Below are 23,015 nucleotides of genomic sequence, written 5' to 3'. Positions count from 1 at the left end.
TGAATTATGGTCTTATGAAAAACAATTTAAACACATAGTATAATAAGAAAAAGACAGATTTAAAAGAAAATATAAAAGAAAAAACCTTTCTCAGATTGCATCATTTCCCAGTCATTTCGACTGAAAATAATCCAGTGTACTGTCTGTAGTTCAACTCTTTCCATTTGAAGAAATACAAGATCTTTTTTAATAGTTTTTTTTTTTTTTTTTTTTTGCTTAATATAATGATTCTGTCTTATCAAGTATCATCCTTTACAACCAGGAAAACTTGGGAAAATAATATACTTGCCAGGGTCCAGCCCCGGTGAATCCAGGGATTTCGAAGGGGAGATGGCTTTGGCGATCAGGATACAATAGAATTAAAGATATAAAGAATGGTTAAATAAGGATAGCTCAGTGAGAAAATTCAGTGGAGAAAAGAGGCTGAATACCTTGGTTTACGTGGAAAGCTAATAAAATTCCAAAATAAGGAATTTGCGTCACCTATGTAGGCCGCAGGCACCTTCCCGTTCTCCCGAAGGAGAGAAGACACTAAGGCCTCCTCGGTCAGATCATAGAAGCCCAGGCATAGTTAGTAGGCTTGACGAGCGTCCACGTTCCAGATAAGAATTCAGCCAGAAGGTGACAGAAAGAACAACATGGGGAGACCAAGTTTTGGTGAACAAGGCCCACACTTAATTTTCCAAAGTAGTTTTTATACCTTAAGTTGTGCATAGAGGATAATGGGGGAAGGGGTAGAGTCATGCAAGGACAGCAGTCCTTGATCCTAATCGAAGCCAGGTTTTCTTCCTGCAAACTTATCATATGCAAAAGTTTAGGTGATTTACATCATCTTCTGGCCAGGGGGCCTGTCAACTCTTTAAGATTCTTTCTTCTGAAAACTTATTTTTCTCTAAAGGTGATTATTCTAAAGTAAGGCACCACCCTCCAAAAGCATTAGATAAAGTTGCATTCCTATAGGGCAAAGGTGTGGTGGGCTATAACAAGAAAAGAATTAACTCAAGGGTCCAAGGTTACAAACATTAAAGCTACTACTTACATTCCTATACACCAATTATATTAATCAATACACTGCCAGGGACATAGTAGGTAAGGGATATGGAAACTTAGCAGCAAACATTGGCCCAACAAGTGAAAAACCCTTCACCAATACAATTTCTAATCAACCTTTTAACTGCTCAAAGGAATCTGTATTTAGACAGTTTAGAACATCTCATGCCTCTCACAGTTGGGAGGCTCTGAACAATCACATGTGGCCATAAGAACCTATTCAGGCAGGCTAGAGGACTTCCAAAGGAGTTTGTAGGTTGAAACACTCTTGTCATGCCCAGGAACTTTATTAACTGGAGCTGTAAGTTAACTCTTTTTTCACAGAGAGGTGGTGGGGGACAGCCCCCGTAAAGTCAGAGGTGTAGGTGAGAGCACAAAGCAGAAAGTAGGCAGACTCTGGTTTTGGGGGTAGATGCTCAAGAATTTCCAGGGGGACTCCTGAGGCTCCATCCCGCCTTTGTGTATGCCGAGCCTCCTTCCTCATGACCTTTGCCATGGCGGAGTTCCTCACGCTGGCTCCCAGCATATACATGTTTACTTATTTTTATTTTAATTTCAATTATATACTTCACCAAAATAATAAAAAAAAAGAGTTCTTACAGAATGGATAACACTATATGGACACAAAATGACTGAATCCTGTACATCTTATATCTCCAAACAGCAAACATGAATTAATATTTTTTGCATTAGTAAAAATTAAGATAACAAATAATCAAGATGCTAGTAGCATGATTTGGCTACATAAAAAAAAACATATCTACAAAGAAGAATTCAGAGAGAAGCAGAGGGTAAAAATTTAGTGCCACACTACAAAATTCAAGGGTCATTATGCAGAGTTTTGTTTTTAATCTTACAGAAGGGTCAAATTGAAGTCGTTGAAAGGTAAAATGTCTAAAGTTAAAAACACATAGCTATTTAACAGCTGTTCTCCAAAGTTTTGCCATCTGTACTATCTACAAACATCATGAAAAGAAAAAAAAAAGTGTATGATAGTTATATGAACAGGAAAGTACAAAAATATCTATGGTTTTAGGGGAAAAGGTAGATAAGTGATACTACATTTTCTCATAATATTGCAAATCACCAGTAAATTTGTGGACTGAATATAAGATTGCCTAAATACATAGTTTCTTATCAGCAAGACACCATAATATAATCCTGATATTAGAAAATCCAGCATAAAACAAGACTAGGAATGAATAAACATAATAAATCTATTAATCATGTGGAAAAAGCAAACTATGATTATACAATGACAAAATTAAATAGGAAAACAGAAAATGAATTTAAATCAAGCCTCTAATGCTTTACATTAAGGTATAAGTTTTCTTAATGCTGTCAAGACATCCTTATTTCTCAGAGTGTATATCAGGGGGTTAAACATTGGGGTGATAACAGTATAGAAAAGTGAGAGAAATTTGTCTGTTCTGGAAGAATTTTTGGATTTAGGTCGTAAATATGTAACGATTGCAGATCCAAAGAATAAAGTCACAACCATGACATGAGATGAGCAGGTGGAGAAAGCCTTTGCTCTTCCCGTTGCCGATGGCAACTTCAGGATGGTGGAGGTGATTCTACCGTAGGAGCCAAGTATCAGCGGAAAAGGGACCATGACAAACAGCACAGCAACTGTAAAGACCAGCATCTCGTTCAGAAACGTGTCCCCACAGGCCAGCTTCAGTACCGGGGGGATGTCACAGAAGTAGTGATTGATTTGGTGGGACCTACAAAAGGACAGAGAGAAAATCTGGCTTGCCTGCCCTATCTCAATCGGAATGCCAGTGACCCAGCAGGCAGCCACCAGCTGGACACAGACCTTGTGGTTCATGACCAGAGGATAGTGCAGGGGGCTACAAATGGCCACGTAGCGGTCATAGGCCATCACTGTGAGAAGCAGGCACTCTATGTTTCCAAATATAAGAACAAAACTCATCTGTGTTGCACAAGCAAACAAAGAAATATGTCTTTTCTGAGTCCAGAGGTTTATGAGCATTCTAGGAAGAGTGGCAGACACATAACAGATTTCCAAGAAGGAAAAATTACCAAGGAAAAAGTACATGGGGGTCTGGAGAGTCTGGTCTGTCCCGGTTATGAGAATAATGATGCCATTTCCCATCAGAGTTATCACATAGGTAAACAGAAACATCACAAAAAGAAACATTTGGAGATTGGGAATGTCAGAAAATCCCAAAAGAACAAATCCCATCGTTGAAGTGAGATTCACATTCACTAGATATTTTTGAGGTTCCATCTGTGAAAATAGCACAGTTAGACATTTATCATTTTTGTTTCGTAATTTCTATAAATTAAAGGGATTTAGGGGAATCATTAATAGTACATAAGATTTCTATTCTCTATTAATGCCTAGTATTTTATATCCTGGACTCAACATAACTGAAGTTTAATGGGGAATATGTATGCTAAATTCTAAATATAAAAGCATAAGTTACAGTTCAAGGTTTAACTTTAAATAAAAGTGATATCTTTAAGAATTATGCACTTTCATTTTGAATCTGTTTGTGTGCAGAGCAAAATCTATGCGTTTTACTTTTATTAAAAAAGCAAAATTCTGAAGCAGAAATATTTGCATCCCACTTTCTCAGTGGTAGGGCATCACCAAATTCTGTAATGCATTTTTCAGGAATTTCCCAACTCTTCTATTAGAACTTTTTCAAGAATAAAGCATGCCTTTCTTTCCATATTCTGCAATGATAGCTCTTACTTCTTGTGTGTGCACTTTATCTGAGACCATTCTGACTGGCTTTATCTACTAAAATAAGCACATAGCCATCAGGCATTATAAAGCAGGAACATTTATTTATATTTTACAAGGATGCGGCTTATGTCTGACAGTGTTCTTGACTTATCAGCTATTTAATTAATAATGACAAACTTGAAGGAATTACATTGATGATATGATTTTTGAAACTCTGCCTGGTAAATCTATTCTAAAATCTCTTTGATGTACCAGAGGTCGCTTTCATTTAAAAATTATCATGCTAATAATAATAATAATTATATATATATATATATATAAAAGATGCAGCACATGAAAATTAAAACTGAAAACTATAAATTATTTAAAATATGGCTAATACACAGTTGTCAAAAATATCAAAAGCAGAGAATATATATTTTAGCTAGGAGGTAGGTAAGCAAGTATGGTTTAGTGAGTAATTAGTGAGACCTACAGACACTCAAATTTCTTCTATATTGAGATATACTTGGAAAATATAAGAACTTTTTTTCTTTTTTTTTAATTTTTATTTTATTTTTTAACTATACAATATTGTATTGGTTTTGCCATATATCAAAATGAATCCGCCACAGGTATACAATGGACTATTACTCAGCCATTAAAAAGAATACATTTGAATCAGTTCTAATATAAGAATTTTAAAAGAAAGGTGATTAGTAAGCTATAGCTTTAAATAGTAAGTAGGAAATTGGAAAACACAAATGATTTTAACTGTGCTACTCTTGTGTTAGTAAGCTACTTGCAATAGCATAGTATTGAATTGTGTTAATGTTATGGCATATTGATATTATAGATGAAGAAACGAGGGCTCAAAAGTTTGCATGATTAAACTAAGAAAAAAAAAAAAAAAGATGTTCTCTTAGACTTCCAGGATTCATGAGCATTGTGAGAAGGGTAACATTTCCACAGCTATTTCCAAAAGGGAAGAACTGTCAGGGAAAGAATACATAGAAATGTAGGGGTCAAGACCTACTTTTGTTATTAGAATTATGGTTCTATTGCCCATCAAAACAATGATATACCTAGCTAAAAACAACCCAAATAGAAGCCACTGGAGATGATGAACATCAGCAAAGACCCAGAGAAGAAATTCCCTCAATTTAGTTAGATTTTATCCTGGTATATTTATTTTGGCTTTTTTGTTTTCCATTGTTGTTCTTTTTTTGTTGTCTTCTCTTTTTTGTGTTTCCTCTGTAGAGAAAGGCTTAGCATTTGCTTTCACTACTTCATCCCCAACATTTCTTGTTCTTCAGTGCTAAATAAATTATAATTTCTAATTGTACAAGTCCAGCATTTTGATAGTTAAATTTTCAACATATACCATGAACAAGATTCATGGTAAGATGAAATTTTTTGCATGTTATTCTCAACAGTGAGCCATTTAGAAAAAAACAACGACTCTGTGTACTGTCTCTAAATCATCTACACTATACATCTTTCTTGTAAATGTTTAAGTGTTTATTAAGGGAAATAGATATTAATGCTCAAATACTGCTATTTTTGAACTCAAGTCTCCATTACTTGGAAAAATTCAAATTATTAAGAAGATGTATGATGATATTCCATATCAGTTTGTTATTGGTCGTATTACCATCTCTACCCTATCTACTTCAGTTAGGTCTGTATATTTAATATTAATTAGCAGGTTAAATCATGTAAGTAATATAAAATCAGTATTGAACTCAAAATTATTTCATTATATTAATTTAAGAGCATTTATTTTTTCTTAAAATAGATGTTCCTTGAATTCCCCAGAACTTGCAATTTTATGAACTAGATTGTTTTATATTCCTTTCAGTTCAGTCGCTCAGTCGTGTCTGACTCTTTGCGATTCAGTGAACTGCAGCACACCAGGCTTCCCTGTTCATCATCAATTTCTGGAGCTTGCTAAAATTCATGTCCATTGAGTCAGTGATGCCATCCAACCACCTCATCCTCCGTGTTCCCCTTCTCCTCCTGCCTTCAGTCTTTCCCAGCATCAGGGTCTTTTCTAATAAGTCAGTTCTTCACATCTGGTGGCCCAAGTATAGGAGCTTCAGCTTCAGCATCAGTCTTTGTTTTATATTAAATATCTTCTTAAAGTATCATCTTTGGCGGATGGATGTTGATATATGGCAAAACCAATACAATATTGTAAAGTCAAAAAATAAAATTAAATTAAAAAAAATCATCAGGATTCTAATTAATTTAAAAATGCCCATTAAAATATATTGGCTCAAAACGAAGTTATCTCCCCATGTTATATAAAATATATCAGTTATTCAAGTCTTTAGCATTTCAAATACTTTAATATTATTATTAAATATTTTTAACTATAAACTATATTTGATCTAGTCAGAAATACATGGAAGTTCCTTTAACATATCACTCTTGCTATTATATATTAAGTATTACATTTTAAAATAAAAGTTATAAACTAAAGCTTACAAGAATATAAAATAGTTCATATTTACCATTCTTATATAATATTATGCTGATTTTATCTCACCGTAGAGGATATAAATAATTATATTAGTTTATGAGAAATCACAATTTAATCAGACATTCAACTTACCTTTAAAATATTCCATTCTTTCCAAAATAAAGGGCTCTTTAATAGTTTCTCTACCCCATGAGATCTCTTTGACCAGTCATGTTACATTTCCAATTAAAAGCATCATTTGGCACCCTATGATTTCTTTTATTTTTCCCAGGTAGTTCTCACTCCACCCAGAGTACTTTCTCTTCAGCCTCTCCATGGACTAGAGTGCACAGCATACTTGATAAAAGTTAATTAATTAATTAATTTCATTTCTGTTTATAAAATGCTTATGAATATCCAAGGTTTCAGCACCATTTGGTTCAAAGGTTATTTTCTTTCTATTAAATAATTTGTGTAGAAAAAAAAAATGAATAAGGTGCTGAGCAGTATAACTGGAGACCATCTAAAACTGACACACACCGAATTCAAATGCTGTCATGAACACTCTACTGTGAGCCTCTTTCTGTTAACACTGAGCTTGCAGCACAGTTTCCTGAGCATGTTTTTCTTATACCCTCCTATATTATATTCTTAATTGTTATTTAGGGTCCTGCACATGTAATTGCCCAGATGATAAATACTATTTTAATCTTTTTTTAATATAAATTTATTATTTTAATTGGAGGTTAATTACTTTACAATATTGTATTGGTTTTGCCATACATCAACAGGAATCCGCCACGGGTATACACGTGTTTCCCATGCTGAACCCCTCTCCCTCCTCCATCCCAGTACCATCCCTCTGGGTCATCTCAATGCCCTTATATGTTATTGATTCTTCCCTAGGCACCAGGGAGAACTAAGAGATAGATAGATGCTGTATTATTATTCCTAGAATTAAAAAAAAAAATTAGAACCACGGATAACAGAGGTTTTATTTTCTCAGTTTCACATTTCTAGTGTGAATGCAGTTGTAAGGGAAAATAATACAAAACTTTGTATAGGATAAAATAACTTGAATTCTCCAACTGAGATAGTATAGAAAAGATACAACCTGTGTCTTCTGGGCTTCAGTCTGGGGAAAAAAAAAATTATTCCCAACACCTAGATTGTTTCAAAAATGTTGATTTGTACCCAGTCATGTTACTTATTAGTAAACAGTGGCTTCTAAGGGTTTATAACTACAAACATAAAATATTTCCCTGAGACCGAGCTCTGATAGTAGTGGTATAACAGAGTGACTATGAAGGTAATAACAGAGTATCAGGGATCATGTGGAAGACATCACGGAAGGTGCCTGAGGAGTGCGTGATGTGAGAAACCAGCCAGGTCTGAGCTACTGCAGGTGCATAACCAAAAAGCAACTGTGCTGGAAGGAGTTCTAAAGTCTCATAATTAGCACAGTATAGGATTATGCATGGATAGAGGAAATTTCTGATGCCATAGAAAATAAAATTCAGAAAAAAGACACAAATTTATCGTCCAATACCAAAATACCATAACATATTTGCAAAATATAGACTTTTAAATTAATTTTATTGGAACAGCATGGTAGCTTTAAAATAGGAAAGCTTTACATAATGCATAGGTTTAAATAGTATAGAAAATGAGTGAAATAATGAAAGCATTCTAAATTAAAATTTGTTATAATCTTGAAGCAAGAAAACTTTGACTTTGGTCAAAATTAAAATTCAGGACACAAAACATGAAAAAAAAAAATACTACATAAAAGTAGGTAATTCTACTTGATGGAAATGAGCATGCACCAAAAATAAAGTTAAACTAGTATGGGTAAAGTTTTGGAAAAAATATGTCATATCTCAGATAGATTTTTATTTTCCATTACAAAAAGATATTTTTTAGTTATCAAGGACACGTCTAAAGTGAAATTAGAAAATGATACAAATAGTTTAAGGAACACTTCACAGAAAACAGAGGGAAACGATTGTTTAAAAATGGGAAGATACTCAACTTGTTAATGAACAAGGAATAAAATGTAACTGTACAGAGATTTAGTTGTTAAAAATAATCTGATATTTTTCTATGTAGTTTTCTGGGAAAACACATTAATAGACTAATTATACTGAGAAAAACTGATAGAAATTAAAATTTATCTTATAATAAAAATAGCATACCAAATTGGCAAAATAAGAGCATTAAAAAAAAAATCTGCTATTGGACTACTACTGAGAGAATTTTGAGAAAGAAATATGGATTTTTATTAATACATTATAATAGAATGGGAAAATCTTCTAAGGGTTTACACATTTACATATTTCGAAAGTGAAATAACAAAAGAGTTATAGTACATGTTTCTATATTGTTAAAGCAAAAAAAGTTTTTTCTCAATTGACTCAGAATTAGAATGCAGAACCCCAAAGCCAAAAAATCTACACAAAAATAAATAATTCTACTTTGTACAACCTTACACTAAAAGTAAAATTAAAATGTTTTGATAAAGATGACAAAACATAATATCTCACCTAAAGTGCTATTTGCTTTTATTAATAACCTCCACTTAAATATCAGGAAGTCAAAATAAAACAAAAGTAGGAAAATGAACCAAATAGTTAAGTAGCAGTTCACAGAAAAGGGAGGAAAATCATCATTTAGAAATAGGGATGAAATCTCAATTGCATTCAAGATAAGGGAATGAAAAATGTATATTGTGTAGGTTTAGTACATAAAACAGTCTAAGACATTTCCCCAATAAATGTCTTGGGAAAATATACGTTTTACACTCCTGAGAATGCCAATGCCCAAACCTGTGGAGAAGAACTGGGCACCTTCAATTACTATTTGAATCAATAAACATGAGTAAGTATGATTTTATGTCCTTCTGCATTTTTCAGCATTGTTTGTAAAAGATGATCATTCACCCAATTGTGAATGATCAAGTGGACTGTCTCTCTTTGACTTAATGAGCCTTCATTTTGATGTTGTCATTGACTTTTTACTTTTTCCATAGCTATCTGTTTCCTTCAAAATAGGAGTTTTGTAATTTTTTTATCCAAATTTGTCTAGTGTTTTCAGCAGGAAGAATGTCTTGCTGTGACCCTATATGTCACAACCAGAAATGAAAGTTACTTCTTCATCGTTTAAATGTTCCTAATTATATTCAACTTGATTTTACTACATAAAATATTGTTTTTGTGTACTTTATAATCCCTCCTTCAATAATCTTATTCATTTATTAATATATCTCCTCTATAAACTGCCAGTGAACTTTATCTCTTTACCCCTTTACCCCTTCATAGTTAGCAGTTTAAAATTTAAATATCTACAGTAATCTTTATTTAATGATAATGAAGTCTATTGTAGGTACTTTCACATTATTTCATTATGTAAACATTTACAAAATTTTGAGAGTAGTAGCAAGTTATATTCTCAAGTAGAGGAAATTGGATTTCAGAGTAATTAAATTATCAACCCAATGGCATAGCTATTAAACATCAGAGCTTGTTCCATGTCCTATATCATTAGATGTCATTCCAATTCTGTGCATATTTTTCTTCCACTGAGAGATCATTTTACACCCGAGGCCAGAGTGCATTCACATAATCATTTAACTTTGTTTTTCATTGCTCCAGAATCAAACTTTTTTCTTTTATTTTCATCACTAAGAAGAGGGAAAAAAAAATCTTGTTACTTTTCTATCCCAGAAGAGAATTAGTGTTTTTTGTCCCTGAGATATCCCTAAAGATTTCAAGAGCCAGAGAATCTGGTATAAGAGTTCAAATGCTCAATACTCATAGCATCTTTTAACTGACCATGCAGTTCATTTTCACAGGTAATATGAAAGGATTTTCATTGACGACAAAATATTTTAGAAGCGATAACCTTAAATCTCACACTAGATTCTATGCCTTAATATTTAACTCTTAGATAAATTTTTATAGTTAATTCAGAACTGAATTAAGGATTGAGTGAGGAAATTTATGAGAACATAGTAGGGGAAATAAGAAAGACTCCCTGAATTTTTAGCCCAATGTAGCTATAAATTAGAAAATTGTTTTAATTTCCTAGATGGAAGACAGCAGTCAGAGTAAGGGTATAAATAAATGGCTATATTTAAACTTTAGGAAAATTATTAAATGGAAAGAAAATTATTTATTAACCAGCCATTGGGTATATGTCTTTTGAAGATCATTATTTTTTCTCACGGAGGGATATAAATTAATTTTAAATTTATTTCACTAGTTAGCTGATTGATCTAGAAGCTATAGCAAGATTTTTCCTTCATTTTGTTTTCATAGTCTACTTAAGCTTGATTTTAAAAAAGATTCAGGCACATAAGAATGTTAATTTGTATTCCTAGGGGCATAGCAATTCCAGAATTGTGGCATGTTACAATTAGCTTGTGATATGTTGATGGTAATAGCATGGGGTCTGGCAACAGAGAAATTTGTACTTCAGCCTTGGTGCCTCTAGTAATTCACTGTGTGAGCTCACTCAGTTCATAGGCCTAGCTGGTCATTCAATTTTCTATTGGATAAAAAAATTCTCATTTATTTGGTTGTAGGTTGCTATGTAGATTGCATATATACCATCTCCAACCTCTTGTAGCCACTTTATGGTTTGTGGTAGCTGTTAACACAGCTTTGTTTTTCTCAAACTCAGTGTTTATAATATTATTCATTGCATGAGTGTCTATTATTGTGTGTGTTTCCCACCTGTTTGAGAATTGAGGAGCTCATTTGATTTAGTTTTTCAGAATGATGATACTTTGTCAAAAATCTGGGACCCATCTTCCTAGACTCTTTCTCTCAAAGTGAAATCAGCTAGATGCAAAAACATTTAGTTCTAATTTCCTTAATTAGTGGACAGAATCGCCTGTTTGAAGAGCATCCTGGATGAAGTAAATGACCCCATTTTTTTTGTCTGTGTGTGCTAAGTCATGTCTGACTCTTTGCCACCCCATGGGCTGGCCCACTAGGCTCCTCTGTCCATGGAATTTTCCAGGCAAGAGTACTGTATTAGATTACCATTTCCCTCTCCAGGGTATTTTCGTGATCCAGGGTCAAACCCACATCTCCTGCATTGGCAGATGGATTCTTTACCACTGGCACCACCTTGGAAACACATTTTGTCTATCATTCCTAATTTCTCTACAATGAAATAGGTAATTGCTCTAATGAAGCATGATTAAGTATAACATATGCCTTCATTCATAATCCACCTTTTGTACCTATGGCTGATTCATGTTGAAGTTTGATAGAAAAAAACAAAATTTGCAAAGCAATTATCCTTCAATTAAAGAATAAATAAATTTAAAAAGGAAAAGAAAGAAATGGAGAATAGGAAAAAAAATAGATCAGAGATATAAAGGTTTATGAGAAAGTTGTAAAGGACAAAATTATCGGGATATTTAAGTAAACATACTATTATTTTATTGATATGCCCCACATCAGAATGCAATGAAAGAGAATTTTTAAGATGACTGATAGGATTAAATACTGGACTCAGTTAGTTTAATTTCATGAGAATGATATTTTTAATTTATATTAAGTGTCATGTAACACATAAGCTTAACTAAAAGAAGAGCTACTTAAGATTTTGGTTTGGAGTCCATTTATTATCCAATGCTTTGACAAAAATTTGATTTCCTAGTTCCCTATTTATTTATAACTTCCCCATCAAGTTAAGAAAAATTTGAAACAAATTATAGTCATATTTAATATGTATGCATCCTTCACATATCATTGATACTTTAATAAAACATTTTAATGCATCTCATAAATAAGAAATTTGTTGTCATACCATGTTCATATAGTTAAACAAAATATGCACCAAAATTTTGATCAATTTTATTCTTTTATTTGAAGGCTCAAGTTACTTTAGCTAAATCACATTAGGGGCTAAATCTGAGATTAATATTAAGGTTCTAGAGTTAAATACAATATTTTTTTTATCTTCCACAACTGTGCTGCCTCAAACACATCAGTTAAATAAAAATTAGAATCAAAATAAAGCTAAAGTTTCCCTTGTGAAGGTTAGTGAACATGTATTATTAAGAATTTCTTTATTAGACAATCTTGATGTATTTTTCAAAATTTGCCTGCATATTTTAATTATCTTTACTGTATTTCTTATCTGTCTAATTCCTATTTTGAAACTGATTCTTGTCAATCAATATTTTTGTGTGTAATATATGGATTCTGGAAAGAGAAAGATTGATAATAAAGAATTTTAAAAACGACTATATTGTCGATCCTTAAATAATACATTTAGTACACTTAATACCTTTAATGTTAATAAACTTGATGGTTTTATAAGATATTTTATTAATATAACCATTTAAACTAAACTGGAATTTTTATAATACATTTGTGTGTATATATGTGCTTTCAAGAGTAATATGTGAGTTCTTTGAATTAACAAAGAGATAAACAGTTGATTTAGTTATATATTATATTTGTACCATATATATTTCTCTAAGGATTAAGGTAAGATTTTCCTTTTTTATTTGACAACTCCATAGTTGAAAAATTATTTATTATATGAATTAAGAAAAATTTTCACGTGAATGGTGGAACTATCTGGGAAAATGAAGACATGGAACTTTGTTTTCCTTCTAAAAGTGATTTTAAGCTAATTTGCTCATTCTCTATTTGATGTATGCATGTCTCGTTATAACAAAGACATAGTGCATTTCATGTTAGTAATATGAGCTATTGGTAGGTCACTGAATTCAGCTCATTCCCACCCACAGCAGATTTTTCATTCATCTGTATAGCACACTGAAGAAAAACAAGAGTCATGATGCTGAAATCTTGGTCCTAAATACAGTAAATGAAATATCGAATGGCTTCAATACTGGAGACTTTAGGAACAGATACTGATGACCTTTTAACATTTTGCTTGTTTGTTATGGACTTTGCTTTCTTCTTACTCCACTGAATAAGCAACAGTCTGACATCATAGGGAAATATGAGCCATAATAAAACACTACATTGTGGTTTATATAGTCATGTGCTTCTTTTAGCAGTGAGTTATTATGTGTCATCAGGAGATATTTACAATTAGTGCTGTTTATATCCAAGGGTTCTACTTCCCTGGATTCAATCAACTGTAGATCCAAAGTATCGTGAAAATAATGATTTGCAGAGTTCAAAAAGTAAAACAAATTTGCAGCACATCAACAACTATTTTAAAAGCATTTAAATTGTATTTACAACCTTTTAGACAACATGCACATTATATTAGGTTTTATAAGTAATCTATAGATGGGTTCAAGTACGTGAGAAGAGGTGTGTTGCTTATATTGTAAATTGCCGGGGTCCAGCCTCGGTGGATCCAGGGAATTCGAAGCGGGGACAGCGTTGGTGAGGATCAGGAAACAATTGCTTAATTAAATGTTAATTAAAGATATAAAGAGTGGTTAAATAAGGATAGCTCAGTGAGGAAATTCAGTGGAGAAAAGAGGCTGAATAATTCAGCCAGAAGGTGAGAGAAAGAACGACATGGGGAGACCAAGTTTCGGTGAACAAGGCCTGCACTTTATTTTCCAAAATAGTTTTTATACCTTAGGTTATGCATAGAGGATAATGGAGGAAGGGATAGAGTCATGCAGTAAGCCAGGCTTTCTTCCTGCAAACTTAATCATATGCAAAAGTTTAGGTGATTTGCATCATCTTCTGGCCCTGAGGCCTGTTAACATTTTAAGATCCTTTCTTCAGAAAACTTACTTTTGTCTAAAGGTGATTAGTCAGGCGCCACCCTCCAAAAGCATTAGATAAAGTTGCATTCCTATAGGGCAAAGGTGTGGTGGGCTATAACAAGAAAAAGAATTAACTCAAGGGTACAAGGTTACAAACATTAAAGCTACTACTTACATTCCTATGCACCAATTATATTAATCAATACACTGCCAGGGACACAGCAGCTAAGGGATATGGAAACGTATCAGCAAACATTGGCCCAACAAGTGAAAAACCCTTCACCAATACAATTTCTAATCAATCTTTTAACTGCTCAAAGGAATCTGTATTCAGACAGTTTAGAACATCTCATACCTCTCACGGTTATGAACTAAAACACTCTTGTCACGCCCAGGAACTTTATTAACTGGAGCTGTAAGTTAACTCTTTTTCAGAGAGAGGTGGTGGGGGACAGCCCCCCTGTAAAGTCAGAGGTGTAGGTGAGAGCACAAAGCAGTAAAGTAGGCAGACTCTGGTTTTGGGGGTAGATGCTTGAGAATTTCCAGGGGGACTCCTGAAGCTCGATCCCGCCTTTGCATATGCCGAGCCTCCTTCCTCATGACCTTTGCCACGGCAGAGTTCCTCACGCTGGCTCCCGGCAGTAAATATCTTCTCATTTTATATAAAGAACTTGTGCATCTTTCATTTTGGTATGGGGGAGGGGAATTCTGGAACTATGTGCTCCACACCTAGGGATGACTGTATCTTATAGTAATTATAGAAAATTCAGGTACCAGAATGCCTAAGTGGATAAGGCATTGGACTTAAGATCCAATGGATTTATATCCTTGTGGGTTCGAACCTCATTTCTGGTACAAGTGGATCTGCTTGGGCTTCCCTGGTGATTCAGACTATAAAGAACCTGCCTGCAATGCAGGAAATCCAGGTTCGACCACTGGGTCAGGAAGATTCCCTGAAGGGAATGGCTACTACACACTCCAGTTTTCTTGCCTAAACAGAGGAGCCTGGTGGGCTGCAGTCCATGGGGTTGCAAAGAGTTGGACATGACTAAGTGATATTACAATGATAATAATAATAATCCTATTTCCTAGTAATCTGGGGACGTGATACAGTTAAATAATTTTCACGTTGGTTTTTAATTTTTTTAATTTATTTTAATTGGAGGTTAATTACTTTACAATATTGTATTGATTTTGCCATACATCAACATGAATCCGCCATGGGTGTACACGTGTTCCCAATCCTGAATGCCCCTTCCACCTCCCTCCCCATATCATCCCTATGGGTCATCCCAGTGTACCAGCCCCAAGCATCCTGTATCCTGCATCAAACCTGGACCGGCGATTCATTTCTTATATGATATTATACATGTTTCAATGCCATTCTCCCAAATCATCCCCCCAATCCCTCTCCCACAGAGTTCAAAAGACTGTTCTATACATCTGTGTCTCTTTTGCTGTCTCGCATACAGGGTTATCATTATCATCTTTCTAAATTCCATATATATGTGTTAGTATACTGTATTGGTGTTTTTCTTTCTGGCTTACTTCACTCTGTATAATCGGCTCCTTGGTTGGTTTTTAACATTTGAATTTAACACTATCTTTTGATGTAAAGCATAAAGCATCTGTCTACAAAGCGGGAGACCTGGGTTCAATCCCTGGGTGGGGAAGATTCCCTGGAGAAGGAAATGGCAACCCACTCCAGTATTCTTGCTTAGAAAATCCCATGGATGGAGGAGCTTGGTGCAGGCTACCATCCATGGGGTCGCAAAGAGTCGCGCACGACTGAGCGACTACTTCACTTCACTTCACTTCTGATGTAAATGTATTTGCTCACATTTTACAAATTGTAAACTTCATGCATACTGTAGAAAATCTGGGATTAGCACTCAGATGTGTATTTTCTACTATAATAATTTTGGAATTAAAAACTCCTATATTCATTTGTTATTGTGGATTTTAAGATGATATAATATGAAAGTGAGCAGTCATGAATTTAACAGAAAATAAATTAGAAGTTAAAACATGTAAACCGGCACTATTTTTAACATGAAAATTTAATCAACAGCAGTTAATTTATTTTTACAGAGTAATGTATCCACTTGGACTCAACTTTTAATCACTGGACTGTTCCCTCACTGAAAAGGATTTCTCAGAAACAGACGTGAGGATATAATTGGTGGACTCTATTTTTGCCATATATTGCTTTTGGAACTTAAAAATGAAGACTGAGATGTCAGGGTCACCATCAGACTTAGATTTATACAGGACTCAGATGAAAAACAGCACTGAGGTCACCATGTTTATACTGATGGGCTTTACAGATGATTCTGAGGTGCAAATCTTTCTATTTTTACTCTTTCTAGCAATCTATCTTTTTACAATGATAGGAAATTTGGGGTTGGTTTTCTTGGTCATTATGGATTCCCGGCTCCACAACCCCATGTACTGTTTTCTGACAGCATTATCATTCTTGGATGCCTGCTATTCTTCTGTTATCACCCCCAAAATGCTGATCAATTTCCTATCAGAGAATAAAACCATTTCCTTTCTTGGATGTGCCACACAGATGTTTCTCTTTCTTACTTGTGGGACCACAGAATGCTTCATCTTGGCCGCAATGGCTTATGATCGCTATGTAGCCATCTACAATCCTCTCCTGTATTTAGTTACAATGTCACCCAGAGTCTATGTGCCACTTATAATTTCCTGCTATGTTGTTGGTGTCTTGCATGCTACTTTACACACAGTGGCTACTTTCACCCTCTCCTTCTGTGCATCCAATGAAATCAGACATGTGTTCTGTGACATCCCTCCCCTCCTCGCTATTTCTTCCTCTGACACTCGCATGAACCAGCTTCTAGTTTTCTATTTTGCAGGCTCTATTGAGATATCCACCATATTAATTGTTCTGATCTCCTATGGTTTCATCCTGTTGGCCATTCTGAGGATGCGTTCTGCTGAAGGGAGAAGGAAAGTCTTTTCTACATGTGGCTCTCACCTAACTGGAGTGTCCATTTTTCATGGTACGGTTCTCTTTATGTACGTGAGACCCAGTTCCAGCTATGCCTTGGATCATGACATGATCGTGTCTGTATTTTACACCATCATAATTCCCATGCTGAATCCCATCATCTATAGTTTGAGGAACAAAGATGTCAAAGAGGCGATGAAGAAAGTGTTTGGGAAAAATTGGTTTATCAACAAAGTATATTTTTCACACTAAACATTAAATTGAAATAAATTATGACTGATGTTTATTGTTTTCAAATAAAAAAGTTGTAATTAAAATATTTTCTACTTCTTTATTTGTGTCTACCTGTTATTCTTAGATGTTTAAAATAAAGATTATAGTCAACCCACCACATATGCAGTTTTTGCACATGCAGGAAACTGTGACATCTATATACATCTATCTCCACATAACATGGGTATGTAATATGTATTTTATTATCATATTCAGATGAAGACTTACATATATATATATATGTATGTATCTACAGATAAACACATGTATACACAAACACACATATATATGCATGTATACATACTGGATGTTTTTCAGGAACTCTCTTGCTTTTTTGATGATCCATCGGATGTTGGCAATTTGATTTCTGGTTCCTCTGCCTTTTCTAAAACCAGCTTGAACATCTGGAAGTTAACGGTTCACATATTGCCAAAGCCTGGCTTAGAGAAGTTTCAGCATTACTTTACTAGTGTGTGAGATGAATGCAATTGTGCGGTAGTTTGAGCATGCTTTGGCATTGCCTTTCTTTGGAATTGGAATGAAAACTGACCTTTTCCAGTCCTGTGGCCACTGCTGAGTTTTCCAAATTTGCTGGCATATTGAGTGAAGCACTTTCACAGCATCATCTTTCAGGATTTGAAATAGCTCAACTGGAATTCCATCACCTCCACTAACTTTGTTCGTAGTGATGCTTCCTAAGGTCCACTTGACTTCATGTTCCAGGATGTCTGGCTCTAGGTCAGTGATCACACCATCATGATTATCTGGGTCGTGAAAATTTTTTTTGTACAGTTCTTCTGTGTATTCTTGCCACCTCTTCTTAAAATCTTCTGCTTCTGTTAGGTCTATACCATTTCTGTCCTTTATCGAGCCCATCTTTGCATGAAATGTTCCCTTGGTATCTCTAATTTTCTAGAAGAGATCGCTGCTGCTGCTGCTGCTGCTGCTAAGTTGCTTCAGTCATGTCCGACTCTGTGAGACCCCATAGATGGCAGCCCACCAGGCTCCCCCGTCCCTGGGATTCTTCAGGCAAGAACACTGGAGTGGGTTGCCATTTCCCTCTCCAATGCATGAAAATGAAAGTCAAGTCGCTTAGTCGTGTCCAACTCTTAGTTACCCCATGGACTGCAGCCCACTAGGCTCCTCCATCCATGGGATTCTCCAGGCAAGAGTACTGGAGTGGGGTGCCATTGCCTTCTCCAAAGAGATCGCTAGTCTTTCCCATTCTATTGTTTTCCTCTATTTCTTTGCATTGATTTCTGAGGAAGGCTTTCTTATCTCTCTTTGCTATTCTTTGGAACTCTGCATTCAAATGGGTATAACTTTCCTTTTCTCCTTTGCTTTTCGCTTCTCTTCTTTTCACAATAAAACATCTATTTCTGCTTTATTGACTATGCCAAAGCCTTTTACTGTGTGAATCACAATAGACTGGAAAATCCTGAAATAGATGGGAATACCAGACCCCCTGACCTGCCTCTTAAGAAACCTGTATGCAGGTCAGGAAGCAACAGTTAGAACTGGACATGGAACAACAGACTGGTTCCAAATAGGAAAAGGAGTGTGTCAAGGCTGTATATTGTCACCCTGCTTATTTAACTTATATGCAGAGTACATCATAAGAAACATTGGGCTGGAAGAAGCACAAGCTGGAATCAAGTTTGCTAGGAAAAATATCAATAACCTCAGATATGCAGATGACACCACCCTTATGGCAGAAAGTGAAGAAGAACTAAAGAGCCTCTTGATGAAAGTGAAAGAGGAGAGTGAAAAAGTTGGCTTAATCAACATTCAGAAAACTGAGATCATGGCATCCGGTCCCATCACATGGGTAATAGATGGGGAAATAGTGGATACAGTGGCTGACTTTATTTTTCTGGGCTCCAAATTCACTGTGGATGGCGAATGCAGCTATGAAATTAAAACACGCTTACTCCTTGGAAGGAAAGTTATGACCAACCTAGACAGCATATTGAAAAACAGGGACATTACTTTGTCAACAAAGGACTGTCTAGTCAAGGCTATGGGTTTTCCTGTGGTCATGTATGGATGTGAGAGTTGGACTATAAAGAAAACTGAGTGCAGAAGAATTGATGCTTTTGAACTGTGGTGTTGGAGAAGACTCTTGAGAGTCCCTTGGACTGAAAGGAGATCCAACCAGTCCATCCTAAAGGACACCAGTCCTGCATGTTCATTGTAAGGACTGATGTTGAAGCTGAAATTCCAATACTTTGGCCACTTGATGCGAAGAGCTGACTCGTTGGAAAAGACCCTGATTCTGGGAATGATTGAGGGCAGGAGGAGAAGGGGATGACAGAGGATGAGATGGCTAGATGCCATCACTGACTCGATGGATATGAGTTTGGGTAGGCTCCAGGAGTTGGTGATGGACAGGGAGGCCTGGAGTACTGTGATTCATGGGGTTGCAAAGAGTCAGACACGACTGAGCAACTGAACTGAACTGAACTGAATTGCAAATGGTGTTGAACATTTCTTTTTAATGTACTAAGTTGTCATCTGTGTATTTTTTGTGATAAACTATCTGCACTTTATGTCCATGTTTTACTGTTAATCTTTCATTTTCATATTGTTAAGATTTAGTATTCTTTTAAGCTATTATCCATATTCAGCATCATTATTTTGAAAAAGGGCTATCCTTCTTCTATGTATTTTTCTTAACAGCTTTGTCAAAAATCTGTTGACTATATTGTGTAAATTTACTTCAAAAAGTCTATTTTGTTGCAGACTTAGGTGTCTATCCTCTCACCAGTGCCACAATATCTTGGTTATTTTAGGTTTGTGTTAAATCTTGAAATTATGTGAGGCCTCCAACACTTTCAAAAATGTTTGAATACCTTAGCTCCTTTACATTTTCCTAAAAATTATATTTTATTACCTTGTCTTTTCTGTAAAAATGCTTGTTTAATCTTAAGTAGGACTTCACTGAATACAGAGATCTTTTGCCATTCTATTTTATATAGAGCCTTTGTTCACAGTTGGACTGTTTACAAAATTCCTTCCTTCTTTCTTCCTTCCTTTCCTCTTTTCTTCCCTCCTTTTTTTTTCCTTCCTGTTTCTTTTCATTCTTTGCTTTGCTTTTCTCTTCTTTTTTCTCTCTTTGGTTTAGTACTCAGACTCTATCACCAGCACTTCCTAATCACTGATTTAGAATCTCTGGATGTAGACTGGAAGCATGTATGTATTGTTTTAGAATTGTTTGAAAACAGTTTAAATGCATTTCTAGGTACTAATTTATGGAGTGGTATATGGCACATTCCAAAATACAAGTCAGAGATATTACTTTGCCAACAAAGGTCCGTCTAGTCAAGGCTATGGTTTTTCCTGTGGTCATGTATGGATGTAAGAGTTGGACTGTGAAGAAGGCTGAGCGCCAAAGAATAGATGCTTTTGAACTGTGGTGTTGGAGAAGGCTCTTGAGAGTCCCTTGGACTGCAAGGAGATCCAACCAGACCATTCTGAAGGAGATCAGTCCTGGGATTTCTTTGGAAGGAATGATGCTGAAACTGAAACTCCAGTACTTTGGCCACCTCATGCGAAGAGTTGACTCATTGGAAAAAACCCTGATGCTGGGAGGGATTGGGGGCAGGAGGAGAAGGGGATGACAGAGGATGAGATGGATGGATGGCATCACTGACTCGATGGATGTGAGTTTGAGTGAACTCCGGGAGTTGGTGATGGACAGGGAGGCCTGGTGTGCTGTGATTTATGGGGTCGCAAAGAGGCGGACATAACTGAGCGACTGAACTGAACTGAACTGATGCAACTGAAAAAGCTTGGAATTTATCTGCCAAATCTCTAATTTAAAAGGTTCTACCACATAGAATATTAAAATTACCTGTATACTGTACCATGTCTCCTGTCAAACTATCTATTCATATATTTATATCATACCTCTTCCATTAAACTACTCACTAAATTTAATATATTTAAACTATTTATTTAAACAATTTGTCTCATAATACTGAGAAATCTAGCACTTTTAAGTAACTATAATAATCATCACTAAATGATTATGAATTCTCTCATAGCTTATGCTTTCACATAATTTCATTATGTGTATGTATAAAGAATTTTGAGAGAAGTAATACTACATAGTTCTGGGAGATAACAGGTCATATTTCCTGGTACATAGGTATTTAGTGTCAGAATGAGGACTATGTCCTGTATCAGATTTAATTTCCAATTCTATGAATATCCTTTTTCCACTAAGAGATCATTTTATTCAGAGGCCTACTGCACTTATTCAATTTTATTTATAATAAGAGTTCATTGCTCCAGAGCCAGCTACTCATTTACTATGGGGAAAAAAATGAAATCAGGTTGTTACTTTCTTTCCCAGAAGAGAATTAGTGTATTTATTCCTTGGAGCTTCCCTGTAGATTTCAAGAAGAGCTCGGCAATCTGGTGTAAGACTCCTAATGCCTAATATTCGTATATACCTAAATTGAGCAATTAATTTCCACAGGTAAGAGGAAAGGTTTTTCATCACTTATAAAAACATTTTAGAAGCTTTAAGAGCTCCAGGGAACATGGTAGAGAACTAGAACCCACTCTTACTATACTTAAGTATATAGAACTATAGATTAGAAAATTAATTTCTTCAATGGAAGATAACAGAAAGAGGATGGTAGAAATAAAATGTTGATGTAAACAAGAAAATATATTAAAGGGAGAGATAGTTAAGAATCAGTCAGCAACAGGGTAAGTGCCATTTGGTGATTAATATGTTTTTCTCATGGAGGGATATAAATAAATTTGAAATCTATCTTACTAGTCAGTTGATTGCTCTAGAAGGTACTTCTGTTTTTTGTTTTGTTTTGCTTTAATATCCTGATCCATAAATGTATAAATGAATTCAAATACATGAAGATATTATTTGGCATTATTTCTGGGGTATGTCGTTTCCAGAACTATGACATATCACAAAGAGTCTGCAATATGGTCAAGGGGAAATAGCTTAACATGCGGGAACAGAAAATCCTGAATTTGAATCCTGACTCTGCTAGTAACTTATTATGTAAACTTGGTTAACTTATGTGTCTAGCTAGTCCTTAGGTTTCTCATGTATAAAATGCTGGATTATTTAACTACAGCTTGCTATGTAGATTACTTAAGACAAAGTACACAAATATTCTAATACCTAGTAGCCACTTGATAACACATGGTAACCACTATCACGTCTTTCCTTCTTTTCAAGACTGGTGTTTGTAGTATTTTTTTTTCACAGATATTAAGTTCTGCATGTTTTCTTACTGTATGAGAGTTGAGGAGATTATTTGATTTTGGTTTTCCAGAATGTGGATATATTGTTAAAAATTTGTTTTCTAGGCTCTATCTCTTAAAGTAATATTGCTGGATATAATCAGTTCTAATTTCCTTAAATATTAGTTGATAGAAGTGCCTGTGCTGGAGCACCTTGGATGCAAGAGATAAAGTCCTTACATTTTATGGCATATGATAATACAGTCATATTTATAATACAGTTACTGGAAGCATTGTTACATTAAAAAATACTTATAATGATCAGCCAATACACAGGTTTCTCCATTTAAATGAGAGAAGCATTCTGTAAAGTCAAGTGATTCCTCTAAAGTAAAATTGTAAAATAGAAAACTAACAGGTTATTGATTTTATATTTAGTTCAGTGCAGTTCAGTAGCTCAGTCGTGTCTGACTCTTTGCAACTCCATGAATCGCAGCATACCAGGCCTCCCTGTTCATCACCAACTCCCGGAGTTCACTCAAACTCATGTCCATCGAGTCAGTGATGCCATCCAGCCATCTCACCCTCTGTTGTCCCCTTTTCCTCCTGCCCG

General features: G+C 35.0%; 2 protein-coding genes across 2 annotated transcripts; one reads left to right on the top strand and one right to left on the bottom strand.

Annotated features, from left to right (window-relative positions):
• Positions 1 to 2,365: 2,365 nt before the first annotated feature.
• LOC129628490 (olfactory receptor 10AG1-like) lies at positions 2,366 to 11,077 on the bottom strand. Its single transcript, XM_055547924.1, has 2 exons — positions 11,068 to 11,077; positions 2,366 to 3,282 (listed from the first exon to the last, which is right to left on the bottom strand). The coding sequence occupies exon 2, from the start codon at positions 3,257 to 3,259 to the stop codon at positions 2,366 to 2,368; it is 894 nt and encodes a 297-aa protein (XP_055403899.1). The 5' UTR covers positions 3,260 to 3,282; positions 11,068 to 11,077.
• A 5,043-nt stretch (positions 11,078 to 16,120) lies between these two features.
• On the top strand, positions 16,121 to 17,161 carry LOC129627919 (olfactory receptor 5T1-like). The gene has a single exon (XM_055547360.1). The coding sequence runs from the start codon at positions 16,157 to 16,159 to the stop codon at positions 17,159 to 17,161; it is 1,005 nt and encodes a 334-aa protein (XP_055403335.1). The 5' UTR covers positions 16,121 to 16,156.
• The last annotated feature ends 5,854 nt before the right edge of the window (positions 17,162 to 23,015 follow it).

Source organism: Bubalus kerabau, chromosome 15, assembly GCF_029407905.1.
Source record: "Bubalus kerabau isolate K-KA32 ecotype Philippines breed swamp buffalo chromosome 15, PCC_UOA_SB_1v2, whole genome shotgun sequence".
Taxonomy (NCBI): domain Eukaryota; kingdom Metazoa; phylum Chordata; class Mammalia; order Artiodactyla; family Bovidae; genus Bubalus; species Bubalus kerabau.
The sequence above is the reverse complement of the archived record's forward strand: the minus strand, read 5'-3'. Positions and strand labels throughout refer to the sequence as shown.